At 39.2% G+C, this 18,954-nt stretch overlaps 1 protein-coding gene and 1 long non-coding RNA gene across 2 annotated transcripts in view; one reads left to right on the top strand and one right to left on the bottom strand.

Moving 5' to 3' along the window:
- ST8SIA4 (ST8 alpha-N-acetyl-neuraminide alpha-2,8-sialyltransferase 4) overlaps positions 1–13,710 on the top strand; it is a 291,424-nt gene extending 277,714 nt beyond the window's left edge. Inside the window, exon 5 of the mRNA XM_073545267.1 lies at positions 10,530–13,710. Coding sequence (XP_073401368.1) covers positions 10,530–10,812 — 283 coding nt within the window. The 3' untranslated portion in view covers positions 10,813–13,710. The remainder of the gene's footprint in view (positions 1–10,529) is intronic.
- Positions 1–18,954, bottom strand: part of LOC141049220 (uncharacterized) — a 232,835-nt gene that overhangs the window by 154,019 nt on the left and 59,862 nt on the right. The gene's annotated exons all lie outside the window — the stretch shown is intronic.

Raw genomic sequence — 18,954 nt, 5'->3', positions numbered from 1 at the left:
GCACTGTAGGTGTGTTTCCTGTCCTCCACTCACTGCCGACCTTGGTTCCCCATTGACTTGCATTGGGTTTCGTGTTTCAGTCGGCCTTCGACTTTTCACGATAATCGGCCGATTGCGTTCGACCTGACTTTTGAGATAGTCGGGTTTCATGAAACCCGACTCGACCCGAAAAAAGGCAAAGTCGCTCATCTCTAGTCCTCACTATATCTGAAACTGAACCTGTCAAAGACTGAACTCCTTGTGTTTCCTCCCTCTACTAATGTACCTATACCTGACATTGCCATTTCTGTTTGTGGTTCCACTATTACTCCCCAGCAACATGCCCGCTGTCTTGAGGTCATACTTGAATCCGAACTTTCATTCGACCCCCCACATCCGATCACTGGCTCGCTCTTGTTATCTGCACCTCAAAAACATTTCTAGAATTCGACCTTTTCTTACTTTTGATTCCGCAAATACTCTTACTGTTTCTCTTATTCATTCTCATCTAGACTATTGTACCTCTCTTCTAATCGGTCTCCCTCTTACAAAACTCTCCCCCCTCCAATCTGTCTTGAATGCCGCAGCCAGGATCATATTCCTCGCCATTCGTTACACCGATGCCTCTACCTTGTGTCAGTCCTTACACTGGCTACCCATCCACTCCAGAATCCAGTACAAGCTCATTACCCTCACCCACAAAGCTCTCCATGGCTCAGCACCACCCTACATCTCCTCCCTTGTTTCAGTCTACCACCCTACCCGTGCCCTCCATTCTGCTGATGACCTGAGGTTAGCATCCTCAATAATCAGAACCTCCCACTCCCGTCTCCAAGACTATACACGTGCTGCACCAATTTTTTGGAATGCACTCCCCAGGTCACAACGATTAGTCCCAAATCCCTACAATTTTAAGCGTGCCCTGAAAACGCATTTATTCAAACTGGCCTACCACCTCAACACATTAACCTAACTATCCCTGTGTGGCACAGTCAAAAATTTTACCATAACCAGGTTCCCCGCATCATGTTCCCACATGCTTTATGCATCTATTAGCCCTCTGTGTCTGTACTGTTGCACACTTAACATTATGGCTGGTCCAAATAATCAGGGCAATTGTTACCAACCACCTTTCATGTCTCCCTTTTTTTTCTCATAGATTAAGCTTGTGAGCAGGGCCCTCATTCCTCTTGGTATCTGTTATGATCTATGTAATTATTGTTATGCTGTAATGTCTATCGTCTGTACAAGTCCCCTCTGAAATGTAAAGCGCTGCGGAATATGTCGGCGCTATAGAAATAAAATTTATTATTATTATTATTTGTCATTTGATAACCTGCATAGTCATTCCTTCACCTGTAACCTAACAAGTCAGGTCTCCGGCTTTCGGAGCTAGCTGAAGACCCTGGGAGGAAGACAGAAGCAGTTTGTCACTGGTTCTGGCTTTAAATGTAGGCTACATAGTAATTATTGAACAATATGTAGTAAATGGAAGTATCAGCAATCTGGATGCTTCTTTTTGTCCCAGCGATTACATGATTACTGTGCGTCTGCCAGATATAGCACAGCTGCTGGGACTTAACAGTTCCAGATCAACTTAGCTGTAACTTTTGAAACAGCATGGGATATTTTACTCTAATGCCTCCTTTTCAGTGAAAAACTGAGCAAGAAAATTAAAATAGTGTTTTTTTATTTTCACCTGTTGTGGAACGTATTATGTAACAAATACATGAAAATAGAAAATGTAAGAGAAAAATGAAAAATAAAAAAAAGCAATTCTATCCCCCAGAAAATAATTTAAAAAATGCTACTGTTTAGTATACAACATACTATAATAACCAGAAAAGTTTATTCATCAGGTTATTCAGTATGAAACGTAAACAGTGTAAAAATAAGAATAATACTCCCCTAAAAAGAGTTTTCTTTTTATATTTTCACTAGCTGAAGAGCCCGGCGCTGCCCATGCATAGTAACTAACTACGGTTACGGTTAGTTATTGTGCAAAGCTGAGTGTATAGCCACGCCCATGCCGCATAGCCACATTCACTATTATATCCCACATCATCCCGTCAGCCAGAGCTACCGATCTAGTACCCCTAATATCCCATACCGTCCCGTCAGCCAGAGCCACCGGACTACTAATATCCCACATCATCCCGTCAGCCATAGCCACCGGACTACTACCCCTAATATCCCAGATCATCCCATCAAAGCCACCGACCTACTACCCCTAATATCCCACATCGTCCCATCAGCCAGAGCCACCGGACTACTACCCCTAATATTCCACATCATTCCGTCACAGCCGCCGGACTACTGCCCCTAATATCCCACATCGTTATATATATAAAGTTGAGTGTAGAGCCCCGCCCACTCCGCATAGCCACATTCACTATAATATTCCACATTATCCCGTCAGCCAGAGCTACCGGACTACTTCCCCTAATATCCCACATCATCCTGTCAGCCAGAGCTACCGGACTACTATCCCTAATATCCCACATCTTCTCGTCAAAGCCAGTAAAAGTAGAATAGTGAAATTGCACAGAAACATGGTTCACTAAGATCCCAGGTCAGCTTGTAATTTGTCCGGCTGAGTTGCTCATTGATGTACAGCATCTGTATGCAGTATAGTATCATATTTAATGGGTTGTTATGGGAAAAGCATTACATGTTATATGGGTATATTCAGGTGAATTATGGGGAAAGTAGCACTTTAAAAAAAACTCACAGCATCAGATCACAGTAACACATCAATAATGCATAAAAGTGTCTGAGAAAATATTAAATCCACATGACATTTAATATGTGCACTTTCCTACATTCATGTGTGTCACTTAATGATACCACACGGGAGGGGGGATTCATTTCTGTCATGTACTCACTGCTCCTTTCTGGGGGACAGACGATGGTTGGAGCTTATGTTCCTGGGGATGCTAGATTTCTCCCACCATGTCAGTGTCTGCTGAGGTGTTGTCAAGTGGGAAAACTTGCACATAGCAACCAATCACAGCTCAGCTACTGTTAACCAGCTCTGGTGAAATGAGAGATGCTTAGTGATTGGTTGCAAGGAAAACTGTTGGTCATAGCAACCAATCATAGCTTAGCTTCTTTTGAACAGCTCTGGTGAAATGAAAGATGCTTCGTGATTGGTTGGTGATACACACACACACATTGATTTTTATATATAGAGATTATAAAATAAAATGAATATCAATTGCACAGTAATTAATATAAACTCCCAAAAATAACTGACAAATAAAACCATTTCATCTTCACACAAAAAACGGTATGACTGCAGAGGCTAAAAAAAAAATAAAAATTGCTACTCATCATATCTATTCAGGCTTGTTGGAAGAGTTGTTTTTTTTCTTAAAGCAGGTCGCAAAGGATGAAACTGCAGCCATCATGCACTGCTACAATAACTGCTCATTTAGCACTTACCCCTTAGACTCCAGTCCAGAGCCTCTCACCTAGCCAAATCAGTTCTCATACTTTCCACTGACGAGGGCCAATAGCCCGAAACACTGTGTCTGCAAATTGAGATTCTGATTTGGCTTTAATCCTAAGTCATATTGCAAGACTCGTTAAAGGGTCGATTGTGACTTGTAGGATCTCTACTTCCAACAGGTGGCGCTATAGAGTTCAAGTCCTCTTTCTCTCTGAGGCAATTTGCATTCTGATGAAGGAAATGTTGGAGATGACAAGAGGTTTGTGAGAGTGTTGATGTAAGGGTTAGATATAGAATATAAAAGTTAGAATGCGCTTTATGAATATTGGTATTTTTTTTGTGTTGTTTGAAAATTGACAGCTGCAAAACTTAGATAACTTTGTCCAAATATCATATATAACAATACCCTTGCTGAATGGATAAGCTTCCTGATGGTAGTGTCTGCTCTCTTATCTTCTAAAGTGGCACATGTTTTCAATTTTTTGTACTTTGTTGTGGATTATTACAACTTGAAGAAAAGAATCTCAGGTACCAAAGACACTCTTCTCAGTTATTACACCTTTTAGTAGACAAATGTATCATTTCTTCTGGGTATTTCATTACATAAGCTTTCACAATATGGATGTTAGAAAAAGTCAAGAAGACATGTAAATGAAATTCTTATGATGATCTAGAAGAGAATCTCTTCAGTTGTGCTCTGCTAGATAAAGTGTTAGTACAGATAAACGTATGAAGTTTATATCAAAGGACTGTATAAAAAGGTTTCAGTTCATCAGTTCTGTTAACACATTGTGGATTATTAATCAAACAGACTTTAATTTTTTTTTTACTACATGCTCATTAAAGCAAGAGACCTTTAATTTTTAAGCTCTTGAAACACTTGATGTTTTTAAATATTTTTTTCTAGACAATTTTACTTTAGTGTCTAAATCAAAAATACATTATTGCAATGCAACTACTCAATCTACAGAAGCAAAAATCCTCTTTGCACAGTAAGGCTGGAGTTAGTCATCTGTGTTTTGTGGTATGAGTATGGCCCACGATGCATGGAGCTGCTGTCTCCTGATTGCAGCTCAACAGCCCTATATGCTTGTGAAGCTCTCTGAAGACCCACAGCTGGTTCATTCATCATGGACCATACTCAGAATGCCGAACATAGATGTGAGAATTTGGTACCTTATATGCATTGTGAGGGACATTAGGCATGTGTGGATTAGCTCAGTAAGCACAATATGGATTAAAGGAAAAGTAGTGTTCTGGAAAACAGTAAAGTTTGGTTTCTGTACTGAACACCTACTGTTCAGGCACCAAATATGGACTTCACCAGGAAACATCAAACACCGCTTCTGGTTGGTGTTAAAATCATAACTGCTGGTCAGAGATCCATTATTCCCACCTTGTCAACAGACAGCGTGAGCACTCAGCTGTGATTGAAAGTATAAAGTTTACCTCCAGTCACTGGTGTCACCTGATGAGACTACTGCTCCCATTAGTCAACTCCATCTGCCACTATTAACATTGAGAGCAGGAGCTTCTGCAATGTACCTGCCCCAGAAATGTACTCTTGTTAGCTACATTAAACTGCTTTGCATGCTTTGTCCAGCTCTAGAGATTAGCGGATCTGACAAAATTTGAATTCACCAAATCTCATGGATTTTCCCAGGAAATTTGATTTGCAGCAAAGCTAATCTTCGCAAATTGAATGTTCCCTTTCAAGACTCTAGAACATAACAAACATGAGATGTAAAAAGAAAAAAAAGCTCACATCGTAGATCACCTCTGTGACCGCCCCTGTAGCTCCATGTCCGGTATCCAGTTCTCCACGCCTCCATGGTGCCACATGTCCTGCCCAATGTTCACTCTAGGCCAGGACTTTCAGATCCGAGCAGGCCTCTGCGTTCTCTGGTAGACAGAAATCCCTGCCCAAAGTGAACAGTGCACCAAAGATCCTACACAACAGAGGTAGAGAGACCTGCAAAGGGAGCAGGGTACACCCAGGATGCAGGGTGGGGCAGAAAGGAGAGTATGGTGTTTTTTTTAAAATGTTATAAAAAAACCTCATACTCGCCTCAGCGCCCACCTCGCAGGCTACATCATCTGTTTCTTGCCTGTTGTGCCACATCTCTGGCCTGGTGTTCATTCAAGGCAAGCAAGGGCTGTTTGCGGCCATAAGGCCTGGGCTTGAGTGAATGCCAAGCCCAAAGCTAATTTGATCGTTGTATTTTTTATTTCAAATTTTGTGCCATTCAACATGCTACACAAGTAATGTCTTAATTTTATTGGTCCGCACAATAATGGCAATAACAAATTTATATAGATTTATTTTATACTTTGTACTATAAATAAAAAAAAATGATTTTTTTTCAAATAGTTTAAGTCATCATATTTTGATAGCTAGGTTAATATTTTTCCATTAATTAATGGAGCAGTGTAATTTCTAAATTCTTTCAATGCAAGATGTTTTGATTGGAACAGTTTTGTGGTATGTATGTCTTTTTGATAATCGTTTTAGACTTTTTGAGAGGTGAAGTCATCAAAGGCACAGCAATTTTTGGTTATACATTTTTTGTGTGTTTTTTTAAGTACTGTTCACCTTTAAGTATAATTGACATGTCATCTTTATTCTGTGGGTCAAAACAATTATTACAATTGTTGATGATACCAAATTTATATAGTTTGTGTTACTTTTTTTGCACAAAAAAGGAGTTTTATTCAGGTTTGTTTTTCAGGACCAACTGTAGCTTTCAGCACTGCCATTTTTGCATACATGCACTTTGTTCCGTTTTTTTTTAAGACTGAATAAAAAACTGTCAATAAAACAATAAAAAGTAAAAAAACATTTCCAGATATAGTTTTTACAGCATTTACAATATAATTAACATGTTACCTTTATTCTATGGCTCGATATGATTATGGTAATACCACATTTCTATATTTTTTTATTTTATTAATGATGCAGAAGAGAATCTTCTTTTTCTGAAAAATCTTTTTTTTATAGAGGGGTTCATTATATTTATTTTTAAGGCAATCTGCAGATCGACTAATGGAAAAAAATCACATAAAATCACAACTTTATTATAGTTCTTTTAACAGTCCTATAAACTAAACCAAAGAATTATAATGAATGAAAAAACAAATGCCACAAGCAGTAATGACTGCAGAGAGCACATAGGTATGTGTGGGTATATATATTCAGGAGAACAGGAGTGATTGAATCCAAGAGGATTTATTTAATATCAAGCAAATTGCCAGTTTATTAGTACAAAAACACATAAAAATATGTAACAATCATAGCACAGTTGCACATAGTATATGACGTCAAAAGCCAGGAGAAATATGTGGGGATAATCAACAAGGCACCATCATGCTGAAGCTCATTGTGAGGGTATAGCCCCTGAATGAAAACCCACTATCTCTATAGAGTATTGTCAAGATCATAGTAGGTCAGTAGTGGCGGTAGGGCCCCACACAAAAGCTCAGTACGCATAGAAGATGGTAACAGTGTAACACGTTCCACAGTACATCATTATACCCAAATGGAAAGGTAGCCAAAAGACAGGAACGTTTACCTAATGGTGCACAAGTCCCCCAGGTGGTAACACGAACGCTCCGACGTGCGTTTCGTGCTTCCCAATAGCGCTTTATCAAGGAGCTGTATCTGGTACTGGCGCAGGACCTTTTGTATCCATGGTGATAGTCACATGTCTACCCATGTGACGTGAATACACCAATCGTCAGTGGCCATAGCGGCGCATGCGTCGTGACGTCATCCGGCTTACACACATGAAGATAAGCGCACAGCACCGGCCGCAGGCACAGGGACTCAGGGTCACCAGCGCCCGCGCTGACGGCACAGAAGGGCGCCACCTCCATGCAGGGAGACACAGAAGGCACAGAGCGCATGCGCACGGCCGCAAGATGATAGTATCACCATGGGCAAAATTTACCATATATATGTGACTACATGAAAAGTGTATAAAACCACATACAACATTAAAGACCGTTAATAGATACATACCCATATAACATATAACATATATATGTGTTAAACATAAAACATTGAATAAATACAATTTTAGCCCCAGACCCCACACAGATCAACTATGGAATCATTAATGTAAACAACATCTTAGTAGTATAATCCCATCTTCATAGGAGGGGGTTCCAGTACGATATCCAAACATCATGTGACCCTGAGTCCCTGTGCCTGCGGCCGGTGCTGTGCGCTTATCTTCATGTGTGTAAGCCGGATGACGTCACGACGCATGCGCCGCTATGGCCACTGACGATTGATGTATTCACGTCACATGGGTAGACATGTGACTATCACCATGGATACAAAAGGTCCTGCGCCAGTACCAGATACAGCTCCTTGATAAAGCGCTATTGGGAAGCGCGAAACGCGCGTCGGAGCGTTCGTGTCACCACCTGGGGGACTTGTGCACCATTAGGTAAACGTTCCTGTCTTTTGGCTACCTTTCCATTTGGGTATAATGACGCACTGTGGAACGTGTTACACTGTTACCATCTTCTATGCATACTGAGCTTTTGTGTGGGGCCCTACCGCCACTACTGACCTACTATGATCTTGACAATACTCTATAGAGATAGCGGGTTTTCATTCAGGGGCTATACCCTCACAATGAGCTTCAGCATGATGGTGCCTTGTTGATTATCCCCACATATTTCTCCTGGCTTTTGACGTCATATACTATGTGCAACTGTGCTATGATTGTTACATATTTTTATGTGTTTTTGTACTAATAAACTGGCAATTTGCTTGATATTAAATAAATCCTCTTGGATTCAATCACTCCTATTCTCGTAAATATATTCGTATGCATGGAGTGGAACTATATATTATGGCAGATTATCAATATAAGATACTGCCATTTATTCTCTGTAAGGTATTGGGCTATTCTGTTGTACTATGTGTGGGTATATGTACTGCCAATGGATCCTTTTCTCTGCATATATTATTATATACAGGTGCTTCTCACAAAATTAGAATTTCATAAAAAAGTTAATTTCTTTCAGTTCTTCAATACAAAAAGTGAAACTCATATTATATAGAGTTATTACAGAGTGATCTATTTCAATTGTTTTTTTCTGGTAATGTTGATGGTTGATGAAAACCCAAAAGTCATTATCTCAGTAAGTTAGAATACTTAACAAAAACCACCTGCAAAGGCTTCCTAAGCAATTAAAAAGGTCCCCTAGTCTGTTTCAGTAGGCTCCACAATCATGGGGAAGACTGCTGAATGACAGATGTCTAGAAGGCAGTCATTGACACACTCCACAAGGAGGGTAAGTCACAAAAGGTGATTGCTGAAGAAGCTGGCTGTTCACAGAGTGCTGTATCCAAGCATATTAGTGGAAAGTTAAGTGGAAGGAAAAAGTGTGGTAGAAAAAGGTGCACAAGCAACCGGGATAACTGCAGACTTGAAAGGGTTGTTACCAAAATAACATTCAAAAATTTGGGGGAGATTCACAAGGAGTGGACTGCTGCTGGAGTCATTGCTTCAAGAGTCACCACACACAGAAATAGCCAGGACATGGGCTACAAGTGTCACATTTCTTGTGTAAAGCCACTCATGACCAATAGACAACGTCAGAAGCGTCTTACCTGGGCCAAGGAGAAAAAGAACTGGACTGTTACCCATTGGTCCAAGGTGTTGTTTTCACATGAAAGAAAATTTTGCATTTCATTTGGAGATTAAGGTTCCAGAGTCTGGATTAAGCGTGGAGAGGCACACAATCCAAGCTGCTTGAGGTCTAGTGTGAAGTTTCCACAATCAGTGATTGTTTGGGGAGACTTGTGCTGGTGTAGGTCCACTGTGTTTTATCAAGAGCAAATTCAGCACAGCCATCTACCAGGACATTTCAGAGCACTTTATGCTTCCCTCTGCCGACAAGATTTTTGGAGACAGAAATTTAATTCTCCAACAGAACTTGGCACCTGTCCACACTGCCAAAAGTATCAATACCTGGTTTAAAACAACAGTATGTGCTTGATTGGCCAGCAAACTCACCTGACCATAACCCCATAGAGAATCTATGGGGTATTGCCAAGAGGAAGATGAGAGACACCAGACCCAGCAATGCAGACAAGCTGAAGGCTGCTATCAAAGCAACCTGGGCTTCCATAACACCTCAGCAGTGCCACAAGCTGATCGCCTCCATGCCACACCGCATTGATGAAGTGATCAATGCAAAACGAGCCCCAACCAAGTATCGAGTGCATTTACTGAACATACATTTCAGTAGGCCAACATTTCAGATTTTAACATCATTTATCAAGCTGGTGTTATAAAGTATTCTAATTTACTGAGATAATGACTTTTGGGTTTTCATTGGCTGTAAGCCATAATCAACATTAACAGAAATAAACACTTGAAATAGATCACTCTGTAATGACTCTATATAATATATGAGTTTCACGTTTTGTATTGAACGAAAATAAATTAACTTTTTGATGATATTCTAATTTTGTGAGAAGCACCTGTATATAGTACATACTCATGTACTTTGTACAGGCTTTACTGCTAATGGCATTTGTTTTTTCGTTTAATATGATGTTATGGTTTTGATTTTTGCATAACAAACTTCATTTTGTATCAGATTTGAGGATGCATTTAACTCTTTCATCACTTTTTATTTTAGTTTTTTGCTTAGCAGGGTAAACATAAAAAAACCATACTGGATTTTTTTTTTCAAATTTATTTTTTGTGGTGTTCATCATCTGAAATAAATAATTAAACAGTTTTATTGTACAGGTTGTTATGGACCTCAGCAATGCTGAATTATTTTTTTGGCTACTGTATATGAAGTACAGTACCAGTAATGAGCAAATGCAAAATGTAAGAGTTGATAACAGTTGGATTTTTTTATCTCTGTTGTATGTTTCTTAATTAAGCACCACTGGAGAAAATGATTTAGCCCAAAAATTGAAACTTGCTGTAATATAGTAGAAGTGATATGCATATTTTACATTTGCTTTGTTAATTTTTTTTCCTCTTGGTTACTATAAAGTGACGTTCTGAATATTTTTGCAAATGCTCAGTCCTCTCCTAATTCTGTCTTCTGTTCTTTTCTTCAGGTACTGGTTAACAAACAAGGTCCAAATCAAGAGACCCAGCACTGGCCTTCTAATGTACACACTGGCTACACGGTTTTGCGATGAAATTCATCTTTATGGATTTTGGCCTTTCCCCAAGGATGTTTATGGAAACCTAGTAAAATATCATTATTACGATGAGCTGAAATACAAATATTTTTCTAATGCCGGCCCCCACAGGATGCCACTTGAATTCAAGACATTGAACTTATTACATAACAAAGGGGCGCTAAAACTTACTACTGGAAAATGTGAACAGCAATAAAGTTTTCTAAAATGCAATCAGTAAAGCATCTCAGTTGAGATTTCTTCAGGATATGTTTAGAGCTGTGCTCTTTTTAATGGAAGAGAATATGATGTGGCATTTAAAAAAAAACCTGTTCACACATGGGTTCTAGTTGACATGCAAGGTGCTATAAACCAGTGTTATGGGAAGATGCTTGGTTCGGAGTGCCACTGAGTTGAAAATTCGAATGTATTACTAGTGTTTACAAGACCAGAAATTACAATCACTTGAACTGGAAGAATGAAGATAAGTCTATGCTTATGTGATGGAAGTGCAAGTGATCCATTATGGTTGTTAAAAAAAAAAAAACTTAAGGCACCTAGTTTACATTCACATCTCAATCAATATTTATGTGGATTCCGTTTTGCTGTTAGACCGATCATTTTGATTGCCCTTGTAATATAAATTTGTAATTTTTCTAAACTTTTTTGTAGAGTAGAAATAATAAGAATGTCACAAGAGTAAGAGACAAAAAAGTCACTTGGTATAGACTCTCTAGCATGATCATTGAGGTTGAATGGGTCTGCCCTTTGTAGAACACGTGATTTGCAAATAAGTGGCAGACAACTAAACTGTTTAGAATGGGCAGGACATCATTTATAGATTGGAATTAGATGCCTAGCATTGATGATTCTGTGCTATCAGTTTTAAACACTGCTACATCTGATGTTGTTGGAAAGTTTGCCATTTTAGCGTTAGGGTACTGTCACACTTAGCGATGCACCAGCAATCCCGACCAGCGATATGACGCAGTCAGGATCGCTGGTGCATCGCTAAGTGGTTGCTAGTGAGCTGCCACACAGGCAGATCTCACCAGCGACATCGCAGGGGTCGGGGGTCGCTACTTACTTGTCAGACGAGGCGATCCTGGCGTCCTCCCGCCTGCGTCCAAGCGTCGCTCGTCTCCACAGCAGGAAGCCCAGCAGGAAGCTGATGACGAGAAACGGTTCAGGACGTTCTCACGCCATCAGCGATAACCAGCGGGGGAGCAGTCGGAGGTAAGTATCACACATAGCGATATCGCTAGCAATATCGCTATAACGTCACAAAAAACATTGACGTTATAGCGACATTGCTAGTGATATCGCTTAGTGTGACAGGCCCATTACAATTAGTGGATTAGAATAATGTACCATCAATACACCGACAGACCTGGAAGAACACATGACAATAGAGTGTGTACCTATGTTCAGTCTTATAGCAAAGCTGCAGTCTTGCGTTGGTGATTGGTCCACTTTCTTGTTTTGTATATATAGGCGTTTTGGTGCTTTTACTCATACAGATATCTGACCCGTTTCTGCTAAAGTCAATCTGGTAAAATTTTTCATGTGAACATGGCCAATTAATCTTATTGAAAACTGTCCCATCTGCCAGGAAATAAATGGCTGTCAATCATGATGTGGTGTCTAAATGGCGTCTAAAATATGTCCAACTTAACTCCAATAATAGGAAATAGAAAAGGCTCAGCTTAGGACATCCAAAGCTCATGAGGAAGAAGAAAATTTTCTTAAAAACATTTTGTGTGAAACTCAGAATAAATTTAGTTTTGGTAAAATTGGTTGGCTTAGTCAGAAATCCGTGTGTGTAAACCCAGCTTTAAAAGTCTTTTCGGGAATAGAGAAGGAATGTAGTAGGATGAGTTTGAAGTCATTTTAAGAGCCCCCATACACATGAGATTTTAGTTGATGGCAGTAAACAGTTTCAACTAAACAACAATAGTTTAACAAACAATCATTATACAGTAGAAACTATGCATAATTTAGTCCATATTTCCCCATATAGTCTACCAACCTGGCCAAACATGCTTGATACCAGAAGATCTACCGTATCTGGGAATATGGGAATATTCTGACCGAGAAAGATTCTTCATCTTTCTTCGAACATGGCCAAGAAATATATTTTGACTGACTTTCAAATGAAAAAAATCAAACATGGTCAACTTAAAGTGGTGTAAAACTGCAAGTCTGCCTTCACTCTATCTGACGGCAGACTTGTGAATTCTCACATTGCGAGTCATGAGGATTCTCCTGTGAGGGCACTCACGTGACCACAAATATGTGATATGCATACTCCCAACCACATTTTAACTATATTGAGCAAGGCTGCACCCATCTAAGTGTATTGAGCAAGGCCAGAGACAGTTGAGTCAGAATGCGGCCCGGAGTATGCATATCACATACTTGCGATCCCAGCACAGGAGAAACCTCACAGCGTGCAATAGAGTGACTGCAAACTTGTAGTTTTAGACCAGACAAGCCCCTTCACGTCAAACTATGACGGTCTGTGATTGGTCAGCTAAAATGTTCAGTCTCAAGATTTTACTTGACCAATCATTGTTTTAGTTAAAAATATTCATTTTAATCAGCTTTAATTTAATGTATATGGGGACTTTAAAAATATTAGTGCAGTCTGATCCTCAGACCAGCCATGGTATTACTGTAGAGCAGCAAATACATTTCTAAGTTTTGTGCGATTTTAGAACATTTTGTTACCAAATATAGGTGCCCTTAATTTTGGTGCCAAAGATTTCAGTGATTTTGTATAACTATTTGTGTTCTTTAATTTGATGTATTTTTAAATCTAATGTACATTTAGTATTGCAAAAGCTATGCTGCTGGAATATATATGTATATCAGTTATGTTTATTTTCGATAGTTTATTATATTGTTATATTTTAAATTCATTTATTGAGAAGTCGCAATTTATATTTATTTATGTTCGTGCGGAGCAATGGTGTAATCATTTCAATATTGTACCAGATTGATGCCAAAAAAATCTGTAATTCATGTTTACATAAATATTTCTTTTATTTGCCACAAATGCAAAAGTTTGAAAAATCTTTTACAGTTTTACATAAAGAGGCAAAGTTGTTCAAAACTTTATCTGGTAGATTTCTTAGCACTGCCTACTTAGTCAGTGTGCAGTCATGGAGGTGTTAGTACTACCACATGTAGTCATCACATGTAAAAGTATTTAAGCCAGAATATTAGCTAAAGTCCCTGTGACAATAATTGTTCATTTCTGAGGAATTGTGCCAATTATTCTGTAGTGCCAATGTACAAAGCAAATCAACTGCAAATGTCTGCTCAAAAATCAGACTCGGTATCAGACTTTGCGGTACTGTGATTACTTCATTTATAGAATCACAGCCACTGAAGAGCCCAAAAAGCTTATTCCAATTTTTTTTGCATCCAATGTAGTACATTCTGTATACAGCTTGTTATATTCATGCAGACTTTTTGGGATTTTAGGTGTGTGCCGCTGTGGATAAATAATGACTTTTAAAAAACCACATATCTCATTCTACTAGGAGAATGTGGTGTACAAATTGGAAAAACATCTGTCCCCAGAAGTGTCATGAAAAATGGACCAAATTTATAAAATATTGTGTTTTACTCTGATAAATCTGATTTCTCTTGCAATACAAGAAGCAGCAACGCAGCCTCGAGACAATCTGACTTAATGAAGTGCTCCCATCAACATTTTTGAAATTTTAATATATTTTAGTCATCATATTATATAGCACTGTGTACTTACATTTGCCCATTTTACCCTTGTACCCAGTTAATTCTTCTGTTTTCCATTAGGTCTATGACATTACATGATTACTGACTGACTAGCTTATTCCTGCTAAGCTCTATGTAGAAACATGAAGTCTCTTTTTCAAACATCACTGCAAGATCCCTGGCAAGGGAGCCGGAGCAACTGGGTCAGGAGTTGAAAAAGGGGATGATTCGTGCAGAGAAAAAACTTTCTTTTTCTACTTATAGCTTATATGGATTCAGCTAGTCAGTTTTTAATCATGAGATGTCTTAGACCTAATGAAAAAGAGAAGAATTAGCTGGGTAGAAAGACAAAATGAGCAATTGTAAGTACAAAGTGCTTTATAATATGCTAACTGCAATAAATTAAGCGGATACTTTCATGGGGGTGTTTCTTCAAAAAAATACTGCTCATTCTAAATCTAACCCAATATTAATAAATCTGATCCAAGGTTCTTGTTGACAAACTATAAACTATTTCCAGTAATGATATGCAGAATTGTGATTGCAGCTCTAGGCTATAACACATGCCATGATGTAAGATGATTGCAAGATACATATAGAAACGTATTTATATGTATTTTGTCTATTTATAAACTGTAAAATCACATTCAGAGACTAACTTTTAAGAAGTAATATTTTCAGTTATTCCAGCAATGTCTGTCACAAGAAAATACTGTTTGCTTATACTTTACAGATATCATCATTGCTGTCCCTGATGGGGCTCACAATTTAGATTCCCTATCAGTATGTTTTTGAAATATGGGAGGAAACCAGAGAACCGGTCTAAACCCACGCAAACATCGGGAGAACATACCAACTTCTTTCAGATGTTGTCCTTGGTGGGATTTGAACCCTGTTGCCTTCTATATTTTCACAAAACACAATAGTATTTTCCTTCTGATGCTACTGCCCCATATCCTACCAGAAAATCTTATTTTATAAAATAGTCATTTAAGGCATTGATGTATTTGGGAACTGATAAATTAATAGATAATTTAAATCAAAATAACATTTTAATTGTGTAATCCTTTGCTTGAGCCCCAAAATTCAATGTTTCCTTTACCAACCCCCTTTGGGCTACATTTTTTTAAATCAACATTGTGTCTATAACCTAAGGGAGTTGTGTGATATCACAAAATAGGTTTGCTTTTCACTACAGAAACCGCTTTACTCTTGTTTGTGAATTGTGGTTGGTATAGCAGTTCAGCTTTACTCACCTGAATTAGGGTCGTTCACACCACCGTATTTTCAGTCCGAGTGCAATCCGACTAAACATCAGATCACACTCAGACCAATGTTATTCTATGGGGCTGTGCACATGTCTGATTTTTCCTTGGACCAATAGCATGCCCGAGTTGGAATCGATTGACAGATCGCGCTCGACCATGCAAGTCAGTGAGTCTGTGGAAAACCATGACCTGCACACCGATGATATCTGAGTGTGGTCCGATTTTCATGGACTGACAGAGGATGGAGAATTTTTTTTTTTTCCATCTTCTCATCCAAGAAAATTGGATCACACTATAATTGCACTCTAATTAAACTCTGTTCAGAGTGTAAATTGCACAATTGGCCCGATCTTCTTGGATGAGAGAAAATACGTTGATGAGGGCCTACCTTTGGGATGAGTAGCAATACATAACTCAGCTTCTAGAGTGGACCAGTTTCTCAAAAAAATGTGGATTGTGATTTAGAGCCCCCCTTAGTGTTTCATCAGAATGAGGTTAGCCAGGCGGAAAGTACTAGAAGAATTGTCATTGGCACCAGGAGCAGAATCTCACTTGAACTTTAATAACTGATCTTATATTGCTAATTCCTTGGGCTTTGGGCACCGGATTACTTTTTTATTTTATTTATTATTCTATGGAGGTATAGAATTAGAGAATGTCTAAAAATAAAAAAATAATTGACCGTTTCAATAATTTTTTGAGTGTTGTCAGAATTATTATTTTCAGACTGGAATAGTATAAAAAGGAACCTTTCAGATCCCCCATGTTAATAAGGGCTCTGACTAGTCAGTGGAGCATTAGTTGCCTCAGACTAGTCAGCCATTTTTTCATGTTATCACACCGCTGTCATCATCGCCAGCCCCAGCAAATCTCACGCACATGTGCCGAATGTTTCGGCAGCGTCACTGCGTCTCTGAAGCCAGGTGTACACTTCCCGGTTTCAGAGGAGTACTGCGCATGACCAGAAGCCATCTTCTGGACTTTTGGCCATGTGCAGTGTGCTTCTGAAGCCAGGAAGCGTACACCTGGCTTCAGAGATTCATTGACGCTGCTAAAATGTGTGATGCATGTGCGCAAGATTTGCAGGAGCTGGAGATTATGACAGCTCCTGCAAATTATGTTATCATGCCCACGGGGGTGTGATAACATGGAAAGAGGGCTGACTAGTCTGGGACAACTAACGCCCTAACGACTAGTCAAAGCCCTTATTAGTATAGGAAACAGGGACAATATAAATGCGTTTTTTTAAACCTCTTATGTATAGAAAAACATTATACAGGGCATAGGTATTGAATTTACTCATAAATAAATGAATGCTGTTTGGTTGGAGGGCATGGGGGACCTTGTCCAGCTTTCTCCCGTGACACCGATAAATATTATACTATCAATAAAATATATTGAAATTTTTGAAAACCTGAAAAGCAGCAATTGAATTTTTTAAAGTTTGCCTTATTTGACCATTTTTACAAAGATTTTCATTGGAATACATCTTTCATAACAGAATGAGACTTACATTGCAGAAATCATCAATACTCAACTTTTTTACTTTAATACAAAACAATTTGCCATCTCCAAAGTTTTCTGATTCAGAATAGCTAAAAAGCTGAACTCTATATTTTCATTTGTGTACAAAAACAAGAAGAGGTGACTGTCATCTGTGGCATTGTGTCATGCATAAGCATAATAGACATACTTGAACAAAAGTACAGTATATGCATCTTTAAGAATCTTCTGTTGCCTTAATTCTAAAGAGATTGTCCAGAATTAGACAGTCTGTTTTATTTGCTTTTCCAGGACATGGCCCACCCTACCAGACGTAGCTAGTGATGAGCGAGTATACTCGTTGCTCAATTTTTCCCGAGCATGTTCGGGTGGTCTCCGAATATTTTGGCGTGCTCGGAGATTTTGTTTTCGTCGCCTCAGCTGCATAATTTGTGACTGCTAGACAGCTTGAATACATGTGTAGAATTCAGCCTGTCTGCAAGTCGCAAATCATGCAGCTGGATCGACGAAAACTAAATCTCCGAGCACGCCAAAATACTCGGAGGACACCCGAGCATGCTCGGGAAAATCCGAGCAGCAATGCTACTCACCCATCACTAGACGTAGCCCTTAAGCCCCCGTCACACACAGCGATCTCGCTAGCAAGTTCGCTGCTGAGTCACAAGTTTTGTGACACAACAGCGATTTCACCAGCGGGATCGCTGTGTGTGACAGCTATCAGTGACCTGCCAGGTATCGCTGATCGCTGTTGAAATGGCTGGACATTTTTGGGGTCGCTGGTCTCCCTCTGGTCAGCACGCATCGCTGCGTGTGACAGATGGGAGACCAGCAACCAGCGAGCAGGAGCTGGTAACTAAGGTACACATTGGGTTTCTAAGGGGGTGCGCTGTTCCTAGAAACCCGATGTGTACCTTAGTTGCCAGCGCACTGATGCAGGGAGCTGGTAACCAAGGTACACATCGGGTTTCTAAGTGCTGCGCGCCCCTTAGAAACCCGATGTGTACCTTGGTTACCAGCTCCCTGCATCAGCGCGCTGGTAACTAAGATACACTGCGGGTAACTAAGCGACGTGCGTCGCTTGTTACCCGCGTGTCGCTGGTCCTGATCGCTGGTGAAGCTGCCTGTTTGACAGCACACCAGCGATCACATAGCAACTCACCAGCGATCCTGAAAAGGTGATATCGTTGTCGGGATCACTGGTGAGTCGCTATGTGTGACGGGGACCTTAGTCTTGCATGGTGCTGCTTTTGAAGCCCTTTTTTCTAATCGCAGGCAATGTCTTTAAAGTAACTATTTTACATTACATTTTAATGATACAGAATATAAAATTATTAATATAGTAAAATATATTTCACAGAAAACTGCTATAATTGAAGATGTTATGAAAATAGTCTTATAATGTAACAGTAAGACAAAAAAAACAATCACTATTCGTGACCTAGTTTGGATTCTATACATTGGAAATCTCACTAATAATCCACACCGATTTCTATATAGACTAAAACATATTTCTAGAATTACTAGTTAGGGGCCAGTAAACCAGCAATAGGAACCTTGTAGGCTAGAAAACAGCCCAATATTTTAGGAATAAGAATCCAATTCTTCAGCAAATTGACTATTTGGCTCCAGGGATTTGTCCGTGTCTACTTTTATGTATAACATATGTTATTTTACTATATAAACTTTAGACTCTGACTTAATTATGAGACAGTGTGACTTTATATTTAGCAATGCTGTTTGCACATGACTGGTCTGTAATAAGAATGTACTGTTCAGTTACGATAGATCTCGGGTGGAAACAGATGGTAATCTTTAAATTGATGTGGAGACTTTTCATCTTTGTT

The sequence above is a fragment of the Dendrobates tinctorius genome, unplaced genomic scaffold (genome assembly GCF_039654945.1).
Source record: "Dendrobates tinctorius isolate UK_male_01 unplaced genomic scaffold, ASM3965494v1 ptg000003l, whole genome shotgun sequence".
Lineage (NCBI taxonomy): Eukaryota > Metazoa > Chordata > Amphibia > Anura > Dendrobatidae > Dendrobates > Dendrobates tinctorius.
The sequence above is the reverse complement of the archived record's forward strand: the minus strand, read 5'-3'. Positions and strand labels throughout refer to the sequence as shown.